The sequence below is a fragment of the Rattus rattus genome, chromosome X (genome assembly GCF_011064425.1).
Source record: "Rattus rattus isolate New Zealand chromosome X, Rrattus_CSIRO_v1, whole genome shotgun sequence".
Taxonomy (NCBI): domain Eukaryota; kingdom Metazoa; phylum Chordata; class Mammalia; order Rodentia; family Muridae; genus Rattus; species Rattus rattus.
Window position 1 is genome coordinate 45,201,285 of NC_046172.1, and position 26,339 is coordinate 45,227,623.

Below are 26,339 nucleotides of genomic sequence, written 5' to 3' on the forward strand. Positions count from 1 at the left end.
CATAAAGACTTTGCTCTTAGTGTACCTTGGTCTTCTTGTGGGACTCCCAACTGTGGGGATGGGGGCTCCCTCAGATTCTTTTGACTGCTTTTGGGACCCTTTTCCTCCTAGAGGATTGTTTTGTCTAGCTTTCATACTAGGGAACATGCCAAGTATTACTGGAAGTTGATATATCACTTCTCATCTGGTTGATATACACGGGAAACTTGACCTTTACTGAAAGGATATGGGAGAGAAAAGGATTGTGGTGTGTGGTAGGAGCGACTGGAACAAGAGAAGGCAGGGAAAACTGTGCCCAGGATGTACTATATGAGAAAATCTAAGAACAACTAGTCTAGACCAAATCCTCTCGGACTGTTTGGATTAGGGCAGATGTCTTAATGAAACCACGATGTGTGTATATTTTCAGTAATAATTCAGGCAAAGGTAATATTTTTTCATAAATCTTAAAAACATGAGATAATGCACAACATAAAACAGGGGTTGAAAATTAGTAGGTAGTTTGCAAAAGAATTTTTTAATTATTTGCATACAAACATAACTACAGCACCTGATAGACAAGATAACTTATACTATTAAGTCAGGAGAATGGAAAGTCAGCTCAGGAATAAAATAAATAATAATTTCAATGTCAGCCTCATTTGAGAACACATGGCCTAGATCAAAGTCCTAAAGAAAAATAAATAAATAAATAAATAAATAAATAAATAAATAAGGACTACAGAACAATTCAGAAAGTGCTAAAATTTCATATTTATCCTTGATTTCATGTTTGCCTGATTTATTAGGGTTGCTCCTTAACCTTTTTTATTTAAATGTTGGAGGCTCAGCCAGGTTTTTTAAACCTTTTTTGTTGAAGCTGCCTAACATCACATAAGCACACAATCCTATCATCACCAAACACATTCTATCTTTTCTTTTCCGTTTGCATACCTTATACTTAGCCAGGTATTTTTGGGTGGTACCTTTAATCATTGTGCTCTAGAAGGAGAGATAGAATGATTGCCAAGACTACAGACCCATCCTCTGCTGCACGGTAAGTCCTGGGGCAATCTGCATTGCAGTGCAAAACTCCAAGACACACAAACAAATAGGATGCCGTCCAAAATCTTTTGGTGATCTCGTTTTTCTCACTATTTATTACTGCCAGTATTTTGCTATCAGAGGGTTTACTTGTAATGATGCTGTTACATTAATAACAAGAAAAATGAAGGACTGGAGACATAGTCCAGCAATTAAGAAGCACTTGCTGCTTTTGCAGAGGATCTGAGTTTAATTCCCACCATCTGCATTATATATGTGTGGGCAAAACACACACACACACACACACACACACACACACACACACACACACAACACTTAGAAAATATTTTAAGGAAATAAGATACTTGATTTTGGAGCCACTTTGAATGTCCATGGCCTGTAAACATGGTTTTGGGTTACCCCAATTCCATGTTCCTGTGTGGAAGAAGTTTCATGAAGTCTTTAAAATGCTTTGCTGGGGACATCAGAGAGGCTAGCAAGATGGGAGAAACTTTTCTATAGGTCCAAGAAACTATGCGATGGCATTCTTACTTTTGGGTTAGTGGAAGCTAGTGGTCTTTTAGTTAATAGACTCCAAAAAGTTTTCCATCAGTCAGAAGATGTAGTTCAGACACATATGAAAGAGAGGAATCAGTCAATGTTCAGGAGGAATGGAACTTGCCTATGATAAGGTAATTAGCATCTGGACCTGCGACATTCCAATCTCTTCATTGGACTGAAATTTTAATAGATTATCAGTCTCGGCAGACAGTTTCTTTTCAGGAATTCATCTTTCACAGCCAGACACAACTTCTTCTCAGGAGTTTTCTTTCATGGTTCCCTCTGTTAGTCAAACATCAAAGTTTGTACATTCAGAGGTTACATATAATTTATTAAATATTATAAGATCCTTTATATCTAAGAAGGCTCATTTACTAGGGCATGATGTCGATGAAGCTCCATAGTGGGCAGGTCAGTAGTCTCAAGAAAAGGGGAATAGCTGGCAAAACAAATTAAGAAAAAAAATCTTAGATCATTTCAAAACTATTTGCCATTATGATCCAGATCTAAATTATTTTTACACCCTCTGTATGCTATCTGACATAGCAATTTAATGTGACCTAAGATCACTGTACTTAAAATAAAGTAACCAAGAATCTGGCCTAAGGGAGTGAAGGTAACAAATAAAACCAATACCTAAAATCACCAAACAATTACATACATTTTAAAAATTTGACAATACAGTTCCTCTGTATTTATAGTTATTTTTATTCAATGAACTATCTTGCTTATATTTAAATGGTTAAAAATGGGACTTTCAAAGGAAACACCACAGTATTCTTGTTGTTACTAAAATACCAAATTGTTTAATTAACTTATTAATCATGACTAATTGTACCATACAACATTTTAGATACTAATTTAATCAAGAAACATCAGCACCTAAGATATAAAACATCACAAATGTTGTTATTAGATATTGATATTTTTTGCATAATTTGGATAAAAATTAATCCAAGTCTTTGAGTAACTCTATCTACAGTAACTAGACTTATAGTTTAATTTAGAAACTAGTTCTTTGTTCTATCTAAATTATCCCGCATAATGAGAATATAAGATAATATATTTATATATTTATAAAGACAGTGAAAAACTAGAATCTTTTGAACATTAGTCTTGAATAAGGTAGTTTAGGGTAAACAAACAAAAAGCCATGGTAAAATGAAATGACACATTTCATTTATAACTTCATTAAAACCAAGACTATTATTATATTATCATTTATAAATATACCAAATAGAATATTAGATGTCATAAATAATTTTTAAATCTAACTATAACCATAATGTCCAAGAAACATTTTCAAAATCCACAGGACTGTGCTCTTAGATGATGTGAGAGAATTCACTACGTCCTAAGAGTGAATTAGTAGTACCTGGTGACAATCGTGATCTTGAGTCACTGATATAATATTATTATTTTGGTTGATGAAATCATCTTTTGTTATCCTTTGAAGAATACTGTGTAACTAATTTTGAACTTTAGTTATCTATAGATGTCTTTTACAATACCATGTGTTATTTTTATCTAATAGACCAAATCTTTTATTTTTATTAATCATTTTTTTCATTTACATTTCGAATGATATCCCCTTTCCAGGTTATCCCTCCACAACCCAACCCCCATCTCATAACCCCTCTCCCGCTTCCCCTTTGCCTCTACAACTGTGTTCCTCCACCCTCTCACCCACTCCTGCCTCTCACCTCTAGCCTTCCCCTACACTGGGGCATCAAGTCTCCCTCTCCTCCCACTGATGTTAGATAAGGCCATCCTCTGCTACATACCTATCTGAAGTTCTGGCTTGCCCCATGTATATTCTTTGGTTGCTGGTTTAGTCCCTGTGAGCTCTGGGTGGTCTAGTTAGTTGATACTGTTCTTCCTATGGGGTTTGCAATCCCCTTCAAATACTGCAGTCTGTCCCCTAGCTAGCTCCCCATGCTCAGTTCAATGGATGGCTGCTAGCACTCCCCTCTGTATTTGTCAGGTTCTGACAGAGCCTCTCAGGAAACAGCTATACCAGACTCCTGTAAGCAAGCACTTCTTGGCATCAGCAATAGTGTGGGGGTTTGGTGACTAAAGATGGGATGGATCCCTAGATGGAGCAGTTCCTGATGGCCTTTCCTTCAATCTCTGTTTCATTTTTTGTCCCTGTCTTTCCTTTGGACAGGAACATTTCTGGGTTAAAATTTTGGAGCTGTGTGGGTGGCTCCATCCCTCAACTGAGGCTGTGCCCATTTACTGAAGGTGATCTCTACTGGTCCTATCTCCCCTTTGTTAGGTATTTCGGCTAAAGTCATAGCCATTGGCTCCTGGGAGCCTCTTGCTTCCCTGAAGTCTTGGACTTTCTAGTGGCTACCCCACATTCCCCACCCTCCGCTGCTACGTGTTTCTAATAGACAAAATCTTATACATACATTCAAATATTTGTCATGCAGAATAAGTTTTACTATGAATATTTTAAGTTATTCCTTTTCTAAACAGAGCATACTTTATGCTTAATATAATGACTAACAATCTAAATAGCAAAAGGTTTGCTGATGAAAAAATTTTGAAAAAAAATTTAATCACAGGTTTTAAATGTCCATTTATTAAAAATAATACTATGAATATATCAATGCTTAAGAAAATGTTTTCCAAAATCAAGCATTATATCTCAAGGTATTAAATTACCCTTTAAATGTTTTTAATCCATGTATTATTTTAGCTTAGGTACTTACAACAAATCTTTATTTTAACATTATGATTGTTATTACAAAAACAATTTTTGTCTCCCCCCAGCCCCCAGAGCTGAGGACCCAACCCAGGGCCTTGTGCTTGCTAGGCAAGTACTCTACCACTGAGCTAAATTCCAAACCCCCAAAACAATTTTTTAAAAGATCTATTCATTTTATTTATAGGAGTACACTGTAGCTGTCTTTAGACATACCCGAGAAGCACATTAGATGCTATTACAGATGGTTGAGAGCCACCATGTAGTTGCTGGGAATTGAACGTAGGACCTCTGGAAGAGCAAACAGTGCTCTTAACCACTGAGCATCTCTCCAGTCCTAGAAAACAATTTGAATGAGATAACTTTAAATGACTGCTCAGTTAGCTGTATCTAAAACACAAAAAGCATTTGGTATTTTAGATAACAGTTATAAACATAGGTAAAGTAAATTAATAGATTTTGTTTTCTTAACAAATTTTCAATTATTTTTTAAAGATTTTTAAATTATTATAGCAAGTACCTTGAAATCATTTTATTATAAAAAAACCATTTACTTTTTATATTAGTGTTAATAAGGAATGAAAGGAGATCAAGGAATGTAGAGTAGTATGAAGTTTGGCTTTTATGCCCATCATAATTTTTCAATGAAAATGAATGAAGAATGTAAAATATAACACTGTAGTGTAACACATTATAGTAATCGGTAAACTCTAAGATGTCTGTGAAAGCCTCCAAGTAGGTTTTCAAAATAACAATATAAATCATCTAAGGTTCTCTCTTACTCTCTCTTTAAGAATATTGAAAACTCCACTTGTTAATTTTTTAAAGGAGGCAGTAGTTATTGTAAAAAAATCCTTAAAATGTTTTGTTCATATATACAGTAACATAAGTAATTCTTTTAATCTTTAGAACAAAGATTTAGTATCTCAAGGGAGAGCAATTTCTACTAGGAAAGGGTTACCTAGGAGTAGGAGTAAACATATCTTAAAGTTACTTTATACCCTTAAGTAATAGAGACCGTGATGTAGAACTAGAATTCAGATGAGGATCAAGGGGATAACATTTTGACCAGTGTTGTATGATTATCTATGTCTTGTCCTTAAAGCAGATTTCAACATTTTAATTTAAAAACTCATGTTAATTATCCCAAAGCAAGATTTAGGAAGATTACAAATCTCAATTTCTTTTTACCTAAGTCGTTATATTGATTACATATACTTTTGTACAATTGTTTCTTTTTTTGTTTGTTTTGTTTTGTTTTTTTTTTCTTTTTATCAACTTGAGTATTTCTATTCACATTTCGATTGTTATTCCTTTCCGGTTTCAGGCCAACATCCCTAACCCCTCCCTCCCTTCTATATGGGTGTTCCCCTCCCCATCCCCCCCCCCTTTCCCCCCCCCCCCCCACAATCTAGTTCACTGGGGGGTCAGTCTTAGCAGGACCAAGGGCTTCCCCTTCCACTGGTGCTCTTACTAGGATATTCATTTCTACCTATGAGGTTGGAGCCCAGGGTCAGTCCATGTATAGTTTTTAGGTAGTGGCTTAGTCCCTGGAAGCTCGGGTTGCTTGGCATTGTTGTTCATATGGGGTCTCCAGCTCCTTTAAGCTCTTCCAGTCCTTTCTCTGATTCCTTCAACAGGGGTCCCGTTCTCAGTACAGTGGTTTGCTGCTGGCATTCGCCTATGTATTTGCTGTATTCTGGCTGTGTCTCTCACGAGAGAATTACATCCAGTTCCTGTCAGCCTGCACTTCGTTGCTTCACCCATCTTATCTAATTGGGTGGCTGTATATGTATGGGCCACATGTGGGGCAGGCTCTGAATGGGTGTTACTTCTGCCTCTGTTTTAAATCCTTTGCCTCCTATTCCCTGCCAAGGGTATTCTTGTTCCTTTTAAAGATGGAGGAAAGCATTCAGTGATTTTGGTCATCCCTCTTGAGTTTCATGTGTTCTGTGCATCTAGGGCAATTCAAGCATTTGGGCTAATAGCCACTTATCAATGAGTGCATACCATGTGTGTTTTCTGTGATTGGGTTACCTCACTTAGGATGATATTTTCCAGTTCCCCCCATTTGCCTATGAATTTCATAAAGTCATTATTTTTGATAGCTGAGTAATATTCCATTGTGTAGATGTAACACATTTTCTGTATCCATTCCTCTGTTGAAGAGCATCTGGGTTCTTTCCAGCTTCTGGCTATTATAAATAAGACTGATATGAACATAGTGGAGCACATGGCTTTATTATATGTTGGGGCATCTTTTGGGTATATGCCCAAGAGAGGTATAGCTGGGTCCTCAGGTAGTTCAATGTCCAATTTTCTGAGGAACCTCCAGACTGATTTCCAGAATGATTGTACCAGTCTGCAATCCCACCAACAATGGAGGAGTGTTCCTCTTTCTCCACATCCTCGCCAGCCTTTGCTGTCACCTGAGTTTTTGATCTTAGCCATTCTCACTGGTGTGAGGTGAAATCTCAGGGTTGTTTTGATTTGCATTTCCCTTATGACTAAAGATGTTGAACATTTCTTTAGGTGTTTCTCAACCATTTGGGATTCCTCAGCTGTGAATTCTTTGTTTAGCTCTGAATCCCATTTTTAATAGGGTTATTTTTCTCCCTGCGGTCTAACTTTTTGAGTTCTTTGTATATTTTGGATATAAGGCCTCTATCTGTTGTAGGAATGGTAAAGATCTTTTCCCAATCTGTTGGTTGCCTTTTTGTCCTAACCACAGTGTCCTTTGCCTTACAGAAGCTTTGCAGTTTTATGAGATCCCATTTGTCGATTCTTGATCTTAGAGCATGAGCCATTGGTGTTTTGTTCAGGAAATTTTTTCCAGTGCCCATGTGTTCCAGATGCTTCCTTGGTTAATCTTCTATTAGTTTGAGTGTATCTGGTTTGATGTGGAGGTCCTTGATCCACTTGGACTTAAGCTTTGTACAGGGTGATAAGCATGGATCGATCTGCATTCTTCTACATGTTGACCTCCAGTTGAACCAGCACCATTTGCTGAAAATGCTATCTTTTTTCCATTGGATGGTTTTGGCTCCTTTGTCAAAAATCAAGTGCCCATAGGTGTGTGGGGTTCATTTCTGGGTTTTCAATTCTATTTCACTGCTCTATCCATCTGTCTCTGTACCAATACCATGCAGTTTTTATCACTATTGCTCTGTAATACTGCTTGAGTTCAGGGATAGTGATTCCCCCTGAAGTCCTTTTATTGTTGAGGATAGTTTTAGCTATCCTGGGTTTTTTGTTATTCCAGATGAATTTGCAAATTGTTCTGTCTAACTCTTTGAAGAATTGGATTGGTATTTTGATGGGGATTGCATTGAATCTGTAGATCGCTTTTGGTAAAATGGCCATTTTTACTATATTAATCCTGCCAATCCATGAGCATGGGAGATCTTTCCACCTTCTGAGGTCTTCTTCAATTTCTTTCTTCAGTGTCTTGAAGTTCTTATTGTACATATCTTTTACTTGCTTGGTTAAAGTCACACCGAGGTATTTTATATTATTTGGGTCTATTATGAAGGTGTGTTTTCCCTAATTTCTTTCTCGCTTGTTTCTCTTTGTGTGAGGAAGGCTACTGATTTATTTGAGTTAATTTTATACCCAGCCACTTTGCTGAAGTTGTTTATCAGCTTTAGTAGTTCTCTGGTGGAACTTTTGGGATCACTTAATATACTATCATATCATCTGCAAATAGTGATGTTTTGACTTCTTCTTTTCCAATCTGTATCCCCTTGATCTCCTTTTGTTGTCTGATTACTCTGGCTAGAACTTCAAGAACTATATTGAATAAGTAGGGAGAGAGTGGGCAGCCTTGTCTAGTCCCTGATTTTAGTGGGATTGCTTCAAGTTTCTCTCCATTTAGTTTAATGTTAGTGACTGGTTTGCTGTATATGGCTTTTACTATGTTTAGGTATGGGCCATGAATTCCTATTCTTTCTAGGACTTTTATCATGAAGGGGTGTTGAATTTCGTCAAATGCTTTCTCAGCATCTAAAGAAATGATCATGTGGTTTTGTTCTTTCAGTTTGTTTATATAATGGATCACGTTGATGGTTTTCCGTATATTAAACCATCCCTGCATGCCTGGGATGAAGCCTACTTGATCATGGTGGATGATTGTTTTGATGTGCTCTTGGATTCAGTTTGCCAGAATTTTATTGAGTATCTTTACGTCGATATTCATAAGAAAACTTGGTCTAAAGTTCTCTTTCTTTGTTGGATCTTTGTGTGATTTAGGTATAAGAGTAACTGTGGCTTCATAGAAGGAATTTGGTAGTGCTCATCTGTTTCAATTTTGTGGAATAGTTTGGATAGTATTGGTATGAGGTCTTCTATGAAGGTCTGATAGAATTCTGCACTAAACTCGTCTGGACCTGGGCTCTTTTTGGTTGAGAGACCTTTAATGACTGCTTCTATTTCCTTAGGAGTTATCGGGGTGTTTATGGTGTTAGATGTTTTCCTCTGGAGTCAGAAATGTGGGCAGAGTGTAGTCTCTTCTGACTTCCCAGGCGTGTCTGCCTCTCTGAAGGTTTAGCTCTCCCTCCCACGGGATTTGGGTGCAGAGAACTGTTGATCGGGTCCCTTCAGGTTCAAGCAGTGTCTGGAGCACAGGGGACCTGCAGCTCCAGTGCTGTACCTTTGTTTCTTAAAGTTTCAGTTTGCTATGAGCCAAAATGAAGCTGAATCTGCTTCAGAGAGTCCATCGAGCTGATCACTCAGCCACAATTTATAGTAAATTCAAAGTAGATATTCCTGCTGGCTGGACCTACTCAGGTATTTGAGACAGACCTAAGTGTAGCCCTGAACATTTAGAGCAGAGGTTTTCAACCTGCGGGTCAAAATCCCTTTGGGGGTTTGATTGACACTTTCACAGTGATTGCATAAGATCACAGGAAAAAAGAACCCAGATATTTACATTATGATTCATAATAGTAGTAAACTTACAGTTATGAAGTAGCAATGAAAATAATTTTATGGTTGGAGGATTACCACAATATGAGAAACTGTATTAAAGGGTCAAGGCATTGCGAAGTTTGAGAACAACTGATTTACAGCAAAGGCCTTATAAAAAACAAACCCTACATTTTGGTATTTTCCTCTGTAGCTGCAGGGTACATTTGCACTAGTAAGCAGTTTAACAGAAGCTAGGATAGGCTGTTAGCTGAAAAGGAGGTTTGCAAAGCAGGCTGATTAACAGAAACTAGGAGAATTTAGCTGGGGTGCCTTGGTCTTGGATCCTATAATAGAACTGGGTATTTTCCATGGGATTCTCCATTAAGGAGGTTAAATTCTAGCTAAACCTGAAATGGCCTCATCAAGAATATGAGATGGAGGAACCTCTCCCTTGTCTTGAACTGTCACAAACAACTTTAGTTTACATAATTATTATTTATAAACCAATGTGGCAATAAATACATTATGTAAAAATAAACCAGAACTGAATATAGACAGTTTATATGCATAGTCATACATAAGATATATTTTAATAAACCAAGATTTTGAATGTTACTGTTTGTCTGGATTATATTTTTCTGTGATCCTGATTGGAAAAAGAAACCTTAATGAAGAGATCATTAGTAAAATTACAAATCTATTAACTTATATAATCTTACCTTAATAAAAATCTTACATTAACAGTTTTATATATTTTTCTTTTTTCTTTTTTTTCTTTTTCTTTTTTTTTTTTTTTTTTGAGCTGGGGACCCGAACCCAGGGCCTTGAGCTTGCTAGGCAAGTGCTCTACTGCTGAGCTAAATCCCCAACCCCCAGTTTTATATTTTTATTTTGAAGAAATCATATGAATTTTCTGTTACATTATATAAACTAGGATTTGTTTGAAAGGAAAAGCCTTATCAAAATCTAAGTATATAACATTAGAGATTTATGAAACATTTACTTTCCCAAAGATATAATTTTAATACATGTTGAGATGTTAGCATACTCAAATTTATAAAATAGTGTACTTATACATATGACATGATACATCTTACTATATTATCAACTTACTATATGATAGAATATTTATTTTCATTAATTTTTTGTTACATTTCAAGTGTTGTCCCTCTTCATGCTCTCTCCCCCATGAACTTTCCACTCCATCCTCCATCTACTTTGCCTCTAAGAGGGTGTTCCCCCACCCACCAACCCACTCCCACCTCACCCTTCTAGCATCTCCCTTCTCTGGGGCATCAGACCTCCATAGGACTAAGCACATCCCCTCTCACTGAGGTCAGATAAGGCAATCCTCTGCTATGTATATACTGGGAGCCATGGATGGGCCCATATATGCTCTTTGGTTGGTGGTTTAGTCCCTGGGAGCTCTGAGGTGTACAGTTAGTTAATGTTGTTCTTCTTATGGGGTAGCAATCCCCTTCAGTGCCTTCAGTCCTTTCCCTAAGTCTTCCATTGGGGTCCCTGGGCTCAGTCCAATGGTTAGCTGTGAGTATCTGTGTCTGTCTTAGTCGGGTGCTAGCAAAGGTTCTCAGAAGACAGCCAGGCCAGTCTCCTGTGTGCAAGCACATCTTGGCATCAGCAATAGTGTCAGGATTTAGTGTCTCCACCTGGGGCAGATCAGGTGCTCCAGACTCCCCTAAATACACACACCCAAAGACAGCCTGACTCCCAGGTCCCCCACCCTAATACCTGCCCTACTTGGGACCCCAATGGAGCCCATCAGATGCAAAACTTATCCACCCTGCTGAAGACACATCTTCCTCCAGGTCTGCAACTTCAGATTGGGCACTTCAGCCCCTGTCCCACACTCATGATAAAATATTTGAATTTTAATAGCACATGCATTTTAATTGGGCACACCAAAAGAATAATTTTAGCACATAAAAGAAATGAATTTAAAAAGAGAACTGAAGCCACCATAGTGTGTTGAAATTTTTTGACACGAACAACCAAAAATATTTAAAAAAAAAAAAAAACATAGACTTATGACACAATTACACCCAGTTAAGAAAAATTTTTTAGAAAGTTTATCTTATTTTTTTTAAGATGTGGGAAAGGCTTAGTAACACAAAAGATCAAAAAGTGAAAATTTATCCTATAGACAAGGTAATTTCTCTTTTTTTCTCTGTCTTTAAATCATTTTTGGGGAAATTTTTTGTAAGATGATGTCATACAGGTGAAGGCAAGTACAAGATAGAATGAGGCCTGTCATTGAACCAGAAGGAAGGATGGGTGGGAGAAAAGTTTTAGAGAGGAGGAGACTGGATCGAGAGAGAGAAGCAGCTGAGAGAACATGGAGGCAGATGTTAAGATTCCTCTCTGCACATTTACAGGTTGTTCTGAATATTCTTTTTTTTTTTTCGGAGCTGAGGACCGAACCCACAGCCTTGTGCTTGCTAGGCAAGCGCTCTACCAGTGAGCTAAATCCCCAACCCCTTTGTTCTGAATATTCTTAAGGGCTGGATATGTAAAGGGCTTTGTATATCTAGTTGGTCAATTATATCTTATCAACTAGATCAGAGGTTATTGTGTTGTGTGTTCTTTCATGTGGCAATTTGAACTCAAGAGAGTATGTGGTGGCTGGAGACACTAGGCCGCCATGGAATTGGGATGTGTATGTTTGGCATGGTAGCAACCTGCCTTGGGAACTAGATGGGTAGAGAGATTGCTGCCAGGCTCAGAGAGAAGCCATTGGCAGTGTGATATGAGATGGAGCAAAGCGGTTGAGACGTTTTGCTGACCGAGATGAAGATATCTACCAGATATCTTGGGGAACTACGGTGACAGACCTAGTACAGGGTAAAAGGAAGCCTTATTTTAATTTTACAGTCACAGGTGGTCAATATTATTTAGATTACTTCCTTTTTAAAAATTTTTTAGTTTTCACAATGGGTATGACTTTGAATTTTGTGGTGATATTATTCCTCTGGGAGAGAGTACACGATACAAGCTTTTCTGGTTACAGACTAAGAAACACGGTATTTTGGGAGAAAGGTTTTGTCTTTGTGTTTTTAAAAAGGGTGATTAGGCTCCGGACACTTTCCAGAGTCATGCAGATCAGATTTGATAGACGGAAACCGCCTGAAGAATTAAATTCAATAAAATCAAACAAAAAGATACCTCGATTCTAAACTTTTGTCTTGAGAATTATATTTTCCAGAATGTACATGCTTGGATTCCTCATCTCAAGGACTAACAGCTGGGTCCAGTCAAGACAGGAACATCAGGCTACCTACATTTTCTCCATACCCTACCCCCTAATCCCCAAGGATGTCTCAACACCCATGTACAGCTTGAAGAAGTTATGGAAGAGTCGTCGCCCCAATTCCCTGGACTTTTGGGGGGCTGAAAGTGTTAATTCTAAGGTTGTTTTTATGACGAATTTAGAAATGGTTGTAATTTAACAGGGTGGAATTAGCTAAATTGAGTTGTACAGCTATAATCTCATTTGGTAACTAAGTTAAAATCATATCTTTACTTTGGTATAGAATTTATTTGTTAAAAAATTTAAAAGTACAAGGTTTAGAGCCAGTCCTTCTATTGATGCCATTACAAACTTCTGAGTTGATTACACATGTGAGTTCAGGGCCAAATAGCAAATTCATGGCTCTAAGTTTGTTAGAATACTTTCAAGATAATATTTAAGATATAAAGACAACGGTGTAAAGTTATTTATCTTTGGTTGAGACATGTCTCTCCTGACAGTTTCCTTTACGGGTTTAATGAAGACATTAATCATCTCTACCTCCAGGTGAGGCTTTGTGGCTAGGCAGCCACTGGGCAGAAACTGCCCATTTCACCTACAGATCTATACTGTCCAAAAAGGCACATTTTATGCAGAGTACTTGACTGATAATCTCTACCGAGCCAGAATTATCAGCCCTTCGAGGTTTCTGCATTTCAAGAGTCTGTCAGTTGATTTTGGGCCAGAAGGCTGAAAACTTGCACTCACATGTTGCTACCAGAGGACTGTGCTAGTGGAGATTTTTCTCTACAACTCTCAGTTCTGGAAGTCACGTTAGGCTCCTATGTTTATAGATAATTGGTCATTCTCAGATTTCTGATGGGGTTGAAAACTGATTATCATCTCATAGCCTATTAGGTTGTCTTAACTGTGAAAATACATATTTTATTAGATTGTTATCAGATAGTATACAAGTTAGCCAGGATATAACATAGACTTTTAAGCCTTTCTTAAGCTGGAATGGATAACTAAATGTTCTGTTTAACTGATAAAGTGTTAGACTAGGTGTTAGTTATATTTTATACTTTTAATTACAAAATGATAATAGTTGTGCTAAGATTATATTTGAGAGAAACTTTTTTTTAATTAGACAAAATGGGTGAAATGTAGGAAGTCATACAGGTGAAGGCAGGTACAAGATAGAATGAGGCCTGTCATTGGACGAGAAGGAAGGATGGGTGGGAGAAATGTTTGAGAGAGAGGAAGCGACAGGCGCAAGAAGGAAGAAGCAGTAGAGAGAACATGGAGGCTGATGTTATGATTCCTCTCTGTATATTTACAGGTTTTTATGAATATTCTTAAAGGAAGGATGTGTACAGGGCTTTGTATGTCTAGGTGGGCAATTATATATTATCAATTGGATCAGAGGTTATTGTGTTGTGTGTTCTTTCATGTTGCAATTTAAGTTCAAGAGAGTATGTGGTGGCTGGGGATGCTAGGCCACCACGGAATTGGGATGTATATTTCTGGCATGGTGGCAACCAGCCTTGGGAACTAGACAGGTAGATAGATTGTTGCCAGGCTCATAGAGAAGCCATAGGCAGTGTGATATGGGATGGACCAAAGCAGGTGAGAGGCTTTGCTGACTGAGATGAAGATGTCTACCAGATATCTTGGGGCACTATGGTGCTGGACCTAGTGCGGGATAAAAGACAGCATCATTTTTAATAATTTTACAGCAACAATTTTTATTGTGTCCCAGACTAATTTCTAACAGTTAATCTGAGGCCAGAACTTGTGCCAAGTCATATCTGGTAACATTTCCACAAAGTAGTTAAATTAAAAGTGGAAAGCAGACTACGATTAAATGTAGGCATACTGAGAAACAGAGGGGAATAAAGAGATCTAGTAAATCCCTCAAGGCCATCTTTAGAGTTATGAAGTGAGATAAAAATTTAAATGGGAGATTTATATAAAATGCTAAGTAGGCTTAAAAATTTTAAAACCTAGTTTTAATAAGGGTTCTCAAACACTTCGACTCCTCTTCTAGTCCAAAATCCAGAAGCAGGGGAGAAAAAGATGGTAAATAAGACTAAGGGATGTGGACCTGTATTTGGGGTGATTCCAATCATTTGTCTGGATACCAGCACTCCAGTTCAGTAGTGTCAGGATACCAAACAATCAGCAGTAGTTGCTTGATGCAACAGAAAAAGCTAGGCCTCCAACAAATTGGCAGGAGTCACTGGGAGCTACCTTAATGAGGTGCAGTGCCAGGAGAAGTTCTCTGCTGTTCCTCTCTCAACAAAGTGAAGATCAGCAAAGACTCAAGACCAAAAAATCATTGCAAGGGTAGCTCTGCAAGTGCCCAGCCACTGTCCAGTGAGTCCTATTTATACCCTTTCCAAACATCACATCCTCCCACAGGTCTTGCCTCAGCAAAACACCATTTGACTCTGTGTCAGAAAATACCACATGACTCTTCCTCAACAAGACATGTGAGTCTGTACCACATGACACAACCAGAAACTTCCACTTCAACTGAGTATATGCACATCCGTGAATTCCTGGTAAAGGTGTAGTTACATATGCCATTGACTCAACATTATCTGGGTTTTAGTCTCATTATCTAAGGTGGTTTGAGAAGTTGCTAGATTTGTTTGAAATATCTTGCAAGAAGACATATTCCCCCTCCAGTTGGTGTCCTTCCTTTCCCCAAAATGAGATTCCTGGGAAAATTCCATTAACCTTATAGATATATCTCATTCTTTGATATATCCATTTAGAATCTTTATACCTGCTGGACTAGTTCACAAGGAACAGGTGGGTTTTATGAAAATATTTTCCAGAAATGCCATGTGCTACTATGTATGATCCAGTACCAGACTATGGATGAGTCTAGGAAATGTCTATATTTTTGTTAGTGACACTCAAACATTTAGTGTGTTTTATGCTAGAAAAACTGAAGTCTAGGAATACAGAACCCATGTTTAACAGGATCCATGAGACAAATGACAGACAGGGAAACTTACAAAAGTTAAAATGGGTCTTAGCATAAATACCCAGGGATATTGGGGTGGGACCCAAACTAGCTTCATTTGGTTATCTTTTACAGCCTGAGGGGTTCCCCTAAGCTGTAGGGACCTCCACTCAGGAAGACTTTGAATTTAAGGCTGAAAGGACTTTTAGGACTAGTTTGTATAATAAGGACATTTAAGCATGGGACTTTAAAGGGGAAACTGTTCAAGGAGACGGCTAAGACACATGACTTAAAGAAGCACTAAGGGCAGAGAAGGATGATTAGGGAGATATTTTAGAATTTATTTTCAGTTTTTATTTGAGCATCTCATTTACCTCATATATTTTAAGGCTTTTTAACATAACTAATTACCAATTATATCAGTTAATTTTGTTGACCAATGTTTTACATTTTAATTAAAACAGATTGCCTGTTTATGATTTTTTTTCTAAAACCTCTCTCTGTGTAGGAATTTTAAGTGCTCAAGATAAACCACTTTGGAGTATCTTTAGATCTTCTTTTTTTTCCCCAAAAAACTTGTAGGTTAGAAATTATCTCACATAAAGTCAGCTAGAGTACCTGGTATGTGTGTGTGTGTGTGTGTGTGTGTGTGTGTGTGTGTGTGTGTGTGTGAGAGAGAGAGAGAGAGAGAGAGAGAGAGAGGAGGGGGAGGAAGAGGGGGAGGGAGGGAGGAGAGGAAAGAGAGAGAGAGACAGAGACAGGTAGAGAGAGACAGACAGACAGACAGACAGACCAACCGACCGACCAACCATGGAAGTAGTGTCAGCTCTGTCAACTAACAACAGTGTCCTGAAAATGTGCTAGTTCTGAAACTGTCTGGGCTGCAGGTTTTACATTTATAGTTTGGTAAGCATTGTTCTCTGTATGTGGTGGAAGTTGTGTAACAAATGGAAAGCACTTGAAATTATGACTGCCACATAGAAGATTTTTATATAAAACTTTCCTTCTCTGCAATCTAATGCCTGCAATTTTTAAACAGTATTTTTCTGTCCTTCTTCCAGAAATAGGTGAAGACCCATTTGACATCTCTCCTTTAAAGTTTCTCAGTTTGATGATGAAAAACAGATACACCTTTCTGTCTCTGTAATTGTAAAGTATATGGTCACTTCAGAACCTACACAGGTTCCCTGACTTACCTCCTGGTAGAACTATTGTTCTTCCCTCTTTGAGTGTATATTTAATAAACATTTATCTGCCCTTATACATATTCGTGAAAGCTAGAACATGGCTTAATGTCTTAATTAATCCCCAGCTTATTTCTTGAGATAGGGTTTCTCACTAAGTTTGGAGCTCGATGATTTTTTTAAGTGGACTAGCCAGCAAGCCAAAGACCTACTCTCTAAGCAGCATGAAGCTTCAAGAGCCCAGCACAGCACCTGCTTTTTAAAATAAGAGCTTATGGATTGAACTCACATACTCAAGCTTGGGCCAAGAGAATTTTATCAACTAAGCCATCTCCATGCCCTTGCTCCCTTAGCTTCTGTACATGCCCTCTACATGCAGCGTGTATCTCCCTGAGACCTAGCAGAAGCAAGATAGATATTTCCTGGCTACACACCACAAGGAACTTTTTGAAAACTACATCAAGTCTTTATGATTGGTCACTCATCATAGAACGAAAGAATGTCCTCCATCCAAAGTATGAGCAGTCCTAATAGTCCCAATTCAGGTGCTGTGAGATGCAACCCAAGAACTGAGACTCGAACTGTAGAACTGCCAGTTTACCTAAAGTGAAGTGATAGGCATCTCTGTCATTACCTTTGGTTCCAAATGGTGACAATAGAGGCTTCTGTGTATCACTCAACAAAATGAAATGAATTGCCACACATTAATATTTTTATCAACCTGACCCAACCCCTGACACAAACTGGCAATCTTCCCTGACTTATTTTCATATGAAATGATTCTAAATATCTTTTTTTGTTTATAAGGAATTTGTATAATTTTATTTCATAAGTTATTATCTACTAAGTTTTTTCTTTTGGAAGAAAAAATTCTAGTGCAACTGGACTGGAACAGCTTTTTTCCTTCCCTCCCTTCCATTTTCTTTCATTGAAAATAGATTCTTCTCTCATACAATACATTCCAACTACAGTTTTCCCTTTCTCCACTTCTCCAAGCTATCTGCCCAGTCCCCTCTCCCCTAGATCTATTCCCCCTCCCCTTTGTCTTCAGAAAAAAAAAAAACAGACCTCCAAGAGCTGACAGCCAAACAGGACAAAACAAGATACAAAAATAAAAGGTAAAACCCCTCCTGTCAAAGCTGTACAACGTAAGCCAATAGACAGAAAAGAGTCCCAAGAGTTGGCAAGAGAGTCAGAGATGTACCTGCTCCCACTGCTAGTGTGGGGTAAATGTACCATGCCACCAGACAGAACTCGTAAGGTTGACTGAGGCCAAACCCTGTGAAATTCAGAATTGGGTACAGTAGGTGTGGGACCAGCCAAACTCTACCTGCTCTGTAACACATAACCATGATGCCTCAGTGAAAGTACCAGGACAGTCACTCATGGTCCAGGGAAAGCACTTTAAGTCCTTTCCCATGCTAATAGAGCATCACTAACATCTCAAACTGAGACAATGGGAAACATCTATCCCTGGATCCCACCCTACTCTTCAATGTTTATAAAGTCCCTATCCACATGGAATAAAATGCACAAATAATTTCACTGAGAATCATCTGCAAGTTTTACTGAGTTGCAGCACTTTGTGAAAGAGTTTTCTCTTCTAAAGCATTCATCACTGGACCTTAGACCAACCTGGCAGACTGAGCTCATTCCCCTGTTGTCCCTGCTGTCCTGTTACTGCAGTCGCCAGTCCATTGCCACTGCTGTCCACCCCAGCCACCATCCTTGCATTGACATCGGCACTGCCACAGTAGAGGGTAAGACCTGGGACCCCAGCTACCTACCATGTGCAGGCTTCCCTTCTGATAGCTCTAACACTTTGGCCATTTCCTGCTGGACCAGAGACTCACGACATCCCTGATTCCACTGAGGACAAGTTCAGAGTCCCACAAAATCATCAAGTTAACATCTAAAATAACAATATACAGAGGACCTAGTACAGGCCCCATGCTTGCCACTTCCTTTTCTGTGAGCTCATGTGAGCTTACTTGATTCAGTGGGCCATGTGCTCCCAGTATCCTCCATCCCCTGACTCCTACCATTGTTCCTCCCTTAGTCCTTGGGGTTCTTCAATTTCGGAAGGAAGGAGACCTCCAATTTAGCCTCTCTCTCTGCATATGTCTGGCGGTGTGTCTCTACACCTACTTACATATGCTGCCAGAGAAAGCCAAACCGATGATGACTGGACATGCCAGTGGTGAGAAGCTACTCTATAAGGTCACAGAAAGATAAACTTAGAGATTAACCTAGCCATAAAACCCTTGTCCTTCCTGCAAAGTGGCCAACCAGTGTGTGGTTTAACCTGAGGCCTGTATAATGAGTCCATGCCCTTCACTGAGTGGGTGGCCAGGAACCAGAGACTGGGTAACCCAGAGATACAGGGATGAAACAAACATGACTGGGAAAAAAGTTCTATGAAACAATTCCTAATGAAATTCAGCTATACTTTGATTTCATGTAAGATACTCCCTAGGGAGAAGTGTGATTTGCTTTACTGTCCTCAACTATCCAAGTGCTCCCAAGGTGAATGGAAGCCAAAGAAATATGTGTGTAGGAGTTACTAGGTTCCTGGTATAAGCTAGAAACCTAGCCTCTGCTGAGCTGAGACAGCATTTCACACATTTCACTGTTCTAGAAGGCCTTGTGATGCCCCAGGAGGAAGTGAACATGATTCACTGTGTTACCATGTCTCTCGCCATTCTTTCTGTATTTCCGTCTCATTCCCTCATTTGCACTTGGGATCATGTTGACTCCTATTAGGAAGTATTATACACATACACTTTCTGTTCAGTTGAAACCATCCCTATCAATCCCAGATCTTCCTGCCAAGGATCATTTCACAAACAGCTACAAATGACTACACAAAGGGGTAACTTCAACCTGCCATTTTTCATGGCCTCCCAGAGATATGGAGCTGAGATTTTGTAAGATGACCTTCCTTCTCTGTTTACCTTTAGGTCCAGAATATGGGCTTTCAAACGTTCTGTTTAACTCAGATTTTGCACGCTGCTATTGGGGTTTATTAGCTTATTCCTATCAGAGACCAGCAATCCTTTGTCATCTGACATGAGACTGCTGCTCCTGGGGCTGTGATACCCCTTAGAATTTGTGAGGGCATATGTGTGTGTGTCTTGTGTGTCTAGGTGCTTGCTGAGGGCAGAAGAGATCACACAGTCCCCTAGAACTGGAGGCAGTGTGAACTACTAAGACACGTTAAGCTACTAAAAATGAAATGAGAGTCACAGTGTGCCTCAGCATAAGAGGAATGAAGTAATTTATCTGTAAAGCACATGTCTAACCTCAACTCTTTTTCCTTATGTGGAAACTTCACTAAACATAGGATTATTTAGATTTGTAAGCCTCTTCTGTCCACTGAGAAGTGATTTTGATAATTTCTTTCTTATAATAGGGATACATGTGTGTTGTATCTCTCTCATACTGACTTTTCAGAAAGTATTATTTGTGTACACTTTAAGCTGGTTCTTTACTATCCATGTTTTCCTCTATTTTTTACCTGAAAATTCTACAGAAATTGCTATATTTCAGGTCAGGAACAAAAAGAAAAAATAAGACCTTCCCTGAAGATAATTAGCAATGCATACAGAAAAAATAATTTTTGTTGAACAAAACATCACCCATTTATTATTTCTTAAGGAAGTAGAGACCTTATTGTACTCTCTGCAATAATGAGAGTTTCTTAGAGTCTAGCACTGCATATGCCATACCTCCTGCTCTTTTACTACATATTTCCAGTAAAAAGGGTGACAATTCCTCTAGAGCAGGTATTAAGATTGAGCTTGGGTAAGCATGAACCTTTAAAAAGGTAACTTCTTCTCTGTGATTTAATTTTTCATACATACTTTAATGTCATAAGCAAAAGCCAGGATACATCTTGACATCATTGAAAAGACAAGGACTTAATGAAAACATTTATTGAAAACTTAATATGTTTAGAATATCTTTCATATTTCCTAGCACTTTCTTAATCTAATTCATATTATCTTACTGAATGTCATCAAATACTTAGAACATTTCCTATTATATAAACTCTATTTCAAATCAATTCAAACATTTTGAGCACTCAACTTGGTAAACAGCAGTGAAGGCTCTGTCTACAAAACTTATCTGTATACATTAGACTTTCAAGTTAGCATTTTTCTCAAAGAATCCCAAAAGTTACCAACAATTTACTTGTGTATAACATGCAAAAAGATGAACAGATCCTCTTCAGTCATATAGTGGAGGCTACCCCTTATCTCACTAGTGAGTAGGATTGCTTAACTTGGACTTAGAATGTCCCTTGACTTTGCCTTTAGTGCCAGCCTTGGCTGCAGCTTCGGCTTGGGCTTTCTCTTCCTCTTCAATCAAAGTCTGTTCATAATGAGATGAATAAACACCAGGCATGGTTTCACTGACCTTTGCTAAAAAGTCCATCACTTTTACGTGGCTGGTTTCAGCATAGGCTCTTGGGCCCCACAGGAACTCATAGGATGGAGGATCACTGTTAGGAACCTGAGAGTATTGTAGGTATTGTTCTCGAACTAAATCTTCAGTGATGAGCTTCCTGATATCTCCAAAGATGAGGTGTGAGATCCCATCATAGACTCCTAACATATTCAGGAAATGCCAGACCTCCTTCTCCGGGGCACAGTAGTTGTTTAAGTAGATCACACTTAGGAGGGGGATCAGAATGCCCCTAGTAGGAAGACCCAGCTCACTGCTCCCACTTCCATCATCCTGGAATTCTAGCTTACTGACAAGCTCATAGGCTTGGCCATGGGGCTGGATTTCTTTCAACTCAAGGCCAAACACCACATCCAATCGATAGGAGGCTTTCTTGAGGATCTCGGGGAAGTGGTCTTTGAACCGTCTGTTGATAACTTTGAGCATTTCTCCCTTCCTCATGGGCTGCTTCACTTTGTACTTGCATAGCATGTACTCCATCAGCATTCCGGTCTTCCTGGTCATCAGATCCATCTGTGTGCTTCCAGTGGCAAGTGGGGCCCTGGAAAAACTCCTATTTTCATCCCCTCGGCTCTGGTCAGACTTTCTGCAGGCCATGCCTTTGCTGCCAGTGTTGCTTGGTGCTAAGCTTTGAGACGGCTGTGAGAAGCCAGCAGTAGAGGTGCTTGCAACAGCATCTCCTGAAGCTTGATCAAGGCAGGCAGCTGACTCTCCTTTCTTCAAGGCATTTGCTTGAGCATCTTTGAGGCCCTGGGCCTCTTCCTGGACTTGGCGACGTTTTTCACGAGCACGAGCCTTACTCTTTTGTCCTCTGGGCATGATGGCTGTGGTCAGGGACAACAGGCAAGAATCTGGGTAGACAGCAGGCACTGAGATACCTGAATCAGGAAAATAATGTACTATGAGTATTTTGAGTATGCTGAGAACATTCTGGCTTTCAGCAGTTCTTATCCCCCTCTTTCTCCCAGATTATGATGGCAACAGTGTTCTAAGAACTCACTGTATCCTGGTCACCTTCCACATACTGCTGGTGTAAATGATCTCAAAAGGACAACAGTGGCACTGATATTTTGACAGAAGCCAACACCTGTGTAACTGGCCTTAAGAATGTGTCTGTAGTAAAAAATTCATACTTGGTATCTAAGTCTATTCAACTACCCGTGGCTGGTGAGGGCAAGGACCTTAGAGGAGAATCTGCTATAGACACATTCTTAACCCAGTATAATACCTAATTTTATGCTAAATCTGCATCCATATACCTGCAGATAAGCATAGTTCTTATTCCTCCATCAAAGAAATGTCTTTTTGAAGCAGACAGACTCTATTACAAAATGCCACAATTTCTAAAATTACAGAAGAAAATTGACCAATTTCAATTGTGCCAATTGATAAATCTACAATACAACCCCTACTCAGGGTATATACTGTAGAAGACAGCCAAAAAAAAAAAAAGATTATAAGAGTCAGAGTACCAAGATTTTGAGTGCTGAGATTATGTCTTCTATATATGAAGGCTTCTATATATGAAGACTATACATGAAGATTATGTCATATATATGAAGAATCTATATCCATGCAATTACCATGGCAGCTTAAACAAGACTTGAAAGGTGACACACCACCAATTTACATGCTAACATGGATGGGGAAAACCTCACAAAACCCTACCTCAGGTGAAGCACTAGAGACAATGGCCATTAAGAGGGAGAATCAGCCTTCTGCAGGTATGATACTTTAATTGGTTTTCTGATACCAAGATGTCAGTCCTAAAATTACATACATAGAAGCAACACTAATGGGATTCAACAGGCTATACTTGTTTTATAATAAATGTAAATTTGTATTTATATAATAAATATGTGTATATTTACTTATAACAATATTATTATATTGTTACACATATAAGAGTATATAAAATATACGTATGTATATATATTGTTATACATGTAACAGTAATAATTAAAGAAAATAGACCATGAATTCGAGAGGGAGTAGGGGAGATATAGGAGGAGTTGGAGGGAGAAGGGGGAAATGATATAAATACAATGCATATAAATGAAATAAAAAGAATCTTAAGTAAAAACAACCACAGCACTGAGGAGGCCAAGACAAGCAGATTGTTGTATGTTCAAGGACATAGTGGTTTACATTGAGAGTTCCAGGGCAGCCAGACCTACATACAAAAAAATTGTATCAAAAAAATAGAAAAAGACAGAAGAAACAGGAATCACTGGCATATAGACTCCCAATCTCAGTGCTGGGGTGGTAGAGATGAGCAGCTCCATGGGACCTACAAGTCAGGCTCACCTCCTTAAAGCTCTAACTCAGATAATCACCTGTCTGGCCTCTGCTTTCCACAAGCATGCACACTGGCAGAAAACAAATACACACAAATACACAAAGATGTGAGGGAGATGCTGAAAATCCCAACAATAATCTTTGTCTAATGGGTTGAAAAGGCCCTGGGAACAGTGACTAGCTTGTCAGGCCTACACGTCCCGGTCCTACTACAGGGCCTGGGCTTTAAGTGACCTCATTATTTCTGGAAGTGATCCCACATGTTCATCTATCGTCACAGAAATTAGCAACTGCAGACCAAGGGTATGGTGGGCCTGTACTGGGCTCAGGCTGTCCCTTCTCAGAGAGCACTCTCAGAGGAGCAGACATGGCTCTCACATAGCCAGCTCCTCATTCACGAGCACTTTAAATGTTCATTCTATGAGCTAGGTTTCAGTTTGTATTCAATCAGGACATTAGCATCCCACTCAAACATTCGTTGTCTGCATTCATTTACTAAGTTGTGAGAACTGTTGTCAAGTAGCACACATGGAACCTTGTACATTAATCATAAGTTCCTCCACTCCCCTAGCCCACTGCTCTATTTCCTCACTTCCTTTCCCTCCCCCTGGTCAATTTCCCACTATCCTCGGATTTCTAACAGTACATGACAGGTTTAGAGAGAGACTTTAACTCTTTCTTGTGTTTGCTTATATTAAATAATCTGTGATTTTACAACCCTGGGAATTCAACCTAGGCCTTCAGAAATGCTAAGGAACCTCTAAGTTTCTAGTCTCTGCACACTTTATTTTTACTGATATTAATATTATTACTACCTACTACTACTGCTACTATTATTATTGTAGTTGTAGATACTGCAATGGGTACATGTTTATTTCATTTTAAAGCAGGCATCCATATACTGAAGCATCCCCTCCCTACTTGTGTGCATACTGTACTGATTTTTTATTTTAAAGAGGGGACCCAAACCTTGCAATATTCTGAGGCAGGGACTGCCCACTCATACACACTGTGTTGGTCCTTTTTTTTTTTAAAGAGGACTCCCAAACCTCTCGATATATTGTGGCAAGGACCACCCCCTACACATATTTACACATATTGTATTGGTCCTTTTTAAAAAAATAAAGACACACAAACCTAATGATATTCTGTGGCAGGCACCGCCCATTTACACTTACTGCACTTTCTTTTTTAAAAATAGTGTACCCAAACCTGGAGATATTCTGCCTAGTCGCACATACTATGCTGGCCCATTTTCTTTTCTTTTTTCTTTTACCAAGATGGTGGCGGCCAAATCTCATGTGTGCTGTTTTTGTTTGTTTGTTTGTTTGTTTTGTTTTGTTTTAAATATAGGGCATTCAAACCTCGCCATAGTCTGTGGAAAAGACTGCCCACTCACACATATTGTATTGGTCCTTTTTAAAAAAAAAAAAAAAATTAGGACATCCAAACCTTGCGATATTCAGTGGCAGGCACTGTATTTTCTTGAGGGAGAGGGTACCCAAACCTCGCGGTATTCTGAGGCAGAAACTGCCCAGTCACGCGTACTGTATTGGTCCTTTTTTAAACTTTTTTTATTTATTTTTTTGGTAAGAAGGCACTCAAACCTCGCGAGATTCTGAGGCAAGGACCACCCACTCAAGTAACTGCTATTCCCTTTAAGAAAGCATCCGGGGGTTGGGGATTTAGCTCAGCGGTAGAGCGCTTGCCTAGCGAGGGCAAGGCCCTGGGTTTGGTCCCCAGCTCCGGGGGGGGGGGGAAGAAAAGAAAAGAAAAAGCATCCAAACCTCGCGAGATTCTGAGGCAAGGACCGCCCACTCAAGTAACTGCTGTTCCCTTTAAGAAAGCATCCAAACCTCACGAGATTCTGAGGCAAGAACCGCCCACTCAAGTAACTGCTCTTCCCTTTAAGAAAGCATCCAAACCTCGCGAGATTCTGAGGCAAGGACCGCCCACTCAAGTAACTGCTGTTCCCTTTAAGAAAGCATCCAAACCTCGCGAGATTCTGAGGCAAGAACCGCCCACTCAAGTAACTACTCTTCCCTTTAAAAAGCATCCAAACCTCGCGAGATTCTGAGGCAAGGACCGCCCACTCAAGTAACTGCTGTTCCCTTTAAGAAAGCATCCAAACCTCGCGAGATTCTGAGGAAGCGCCTCTCCCAACCTATGTGCATACTGCTAGGTTCCTTTTCCCCCACTAAAATAGCACACAAATCTCGCAAGACTAAACCTACTGATCTCCAGAGACAGAGACAGCACTCTTCACCTTCACTCCCCACCCCCAGTCTGATCATACTGTGCTAGTCCTTTAAGAGGACATCCAAACCTCATGAGATTCTAAGGCACAGACTGGACTGCCCATTCACACACACTGTGTTGATCCCTTTTAAAGACTGAATCCAAACCTCGCGAGATTCTGAGGAAGTGCTCCCCACCCCAACTCTACACATACTGGGGAGTCCCTTTCCTTCATCCTCCAAAAAAGATCACCCAAACCTCATGAGGCTCAAACTTTCAATATTCTGAGGCAGCGACACCACCCTTCATCCCTCCCTCCTCTGAACATACTGTTCTAGTCCTTTTCTAAAGACAGATGGCACCCAAATCTTGCCATATTCTGAGGCAATACCGCTCCCCAACAAACACATGGGTGCGTACTTTGGGATCCTCCTTTCCCCCTAAAATGTCACCCAAACCTCGAGACCAAACCTCGCGATATCTGAGGCAGTGGCACCACCGTTCACCCCCTCCCTGCCCCATGAGCATACTGTGCTGGTCCCTTTGTAAGGTGGTACCCAAACCTCCTGCTATTCTGAGGCAGGGAAAGGACCCTAGCATCACCCACGCATACTGTATTTGCTTCTTTATTTAGGGTGGCATCTAAACCTCAAGATATTCCAAGGTAGCCCTCCCCAACCCCCATCAGTATGCGTACTGGTTTTTTCTTTTTAAAGACGGCAAAATCTTGCG

The 26,339-nt window shown here is 39.4% G+C and overlaps 1 protein-coding gene across 1 annotated transcript; it reads right to left on the minus strand.

Annotated features, from left to right (window-relative positions):
- Window positions 1-20,867: 20,867 nt before the first annotated feature.
- LOC116887865 (melanoma-associated antigen B4-like) lies at window positions 20,868-21,890 on the minus strand. Its single transcript, XM_032889361.1, has one exon. It carries the CDS (start codon window positions 21,888-21,890, stop codon window positions 20,868-20,870), a length of 1,023 nt encoding a protein of 340 aa, XP_032745252.1.
- Between the last annotated feature and the right edge of the window lie 4,449 nt (window positions 21,891-26,339).

Coding starts and splice junctions, on each gene's coding strand:
- LOC116887865 (XM_032889361.1), bottom strand. CDS start 21,890: ATGCCCAGAGGACAAAAGAGTAAGGCTCGTGCTCGTGAAAAACGTCGC.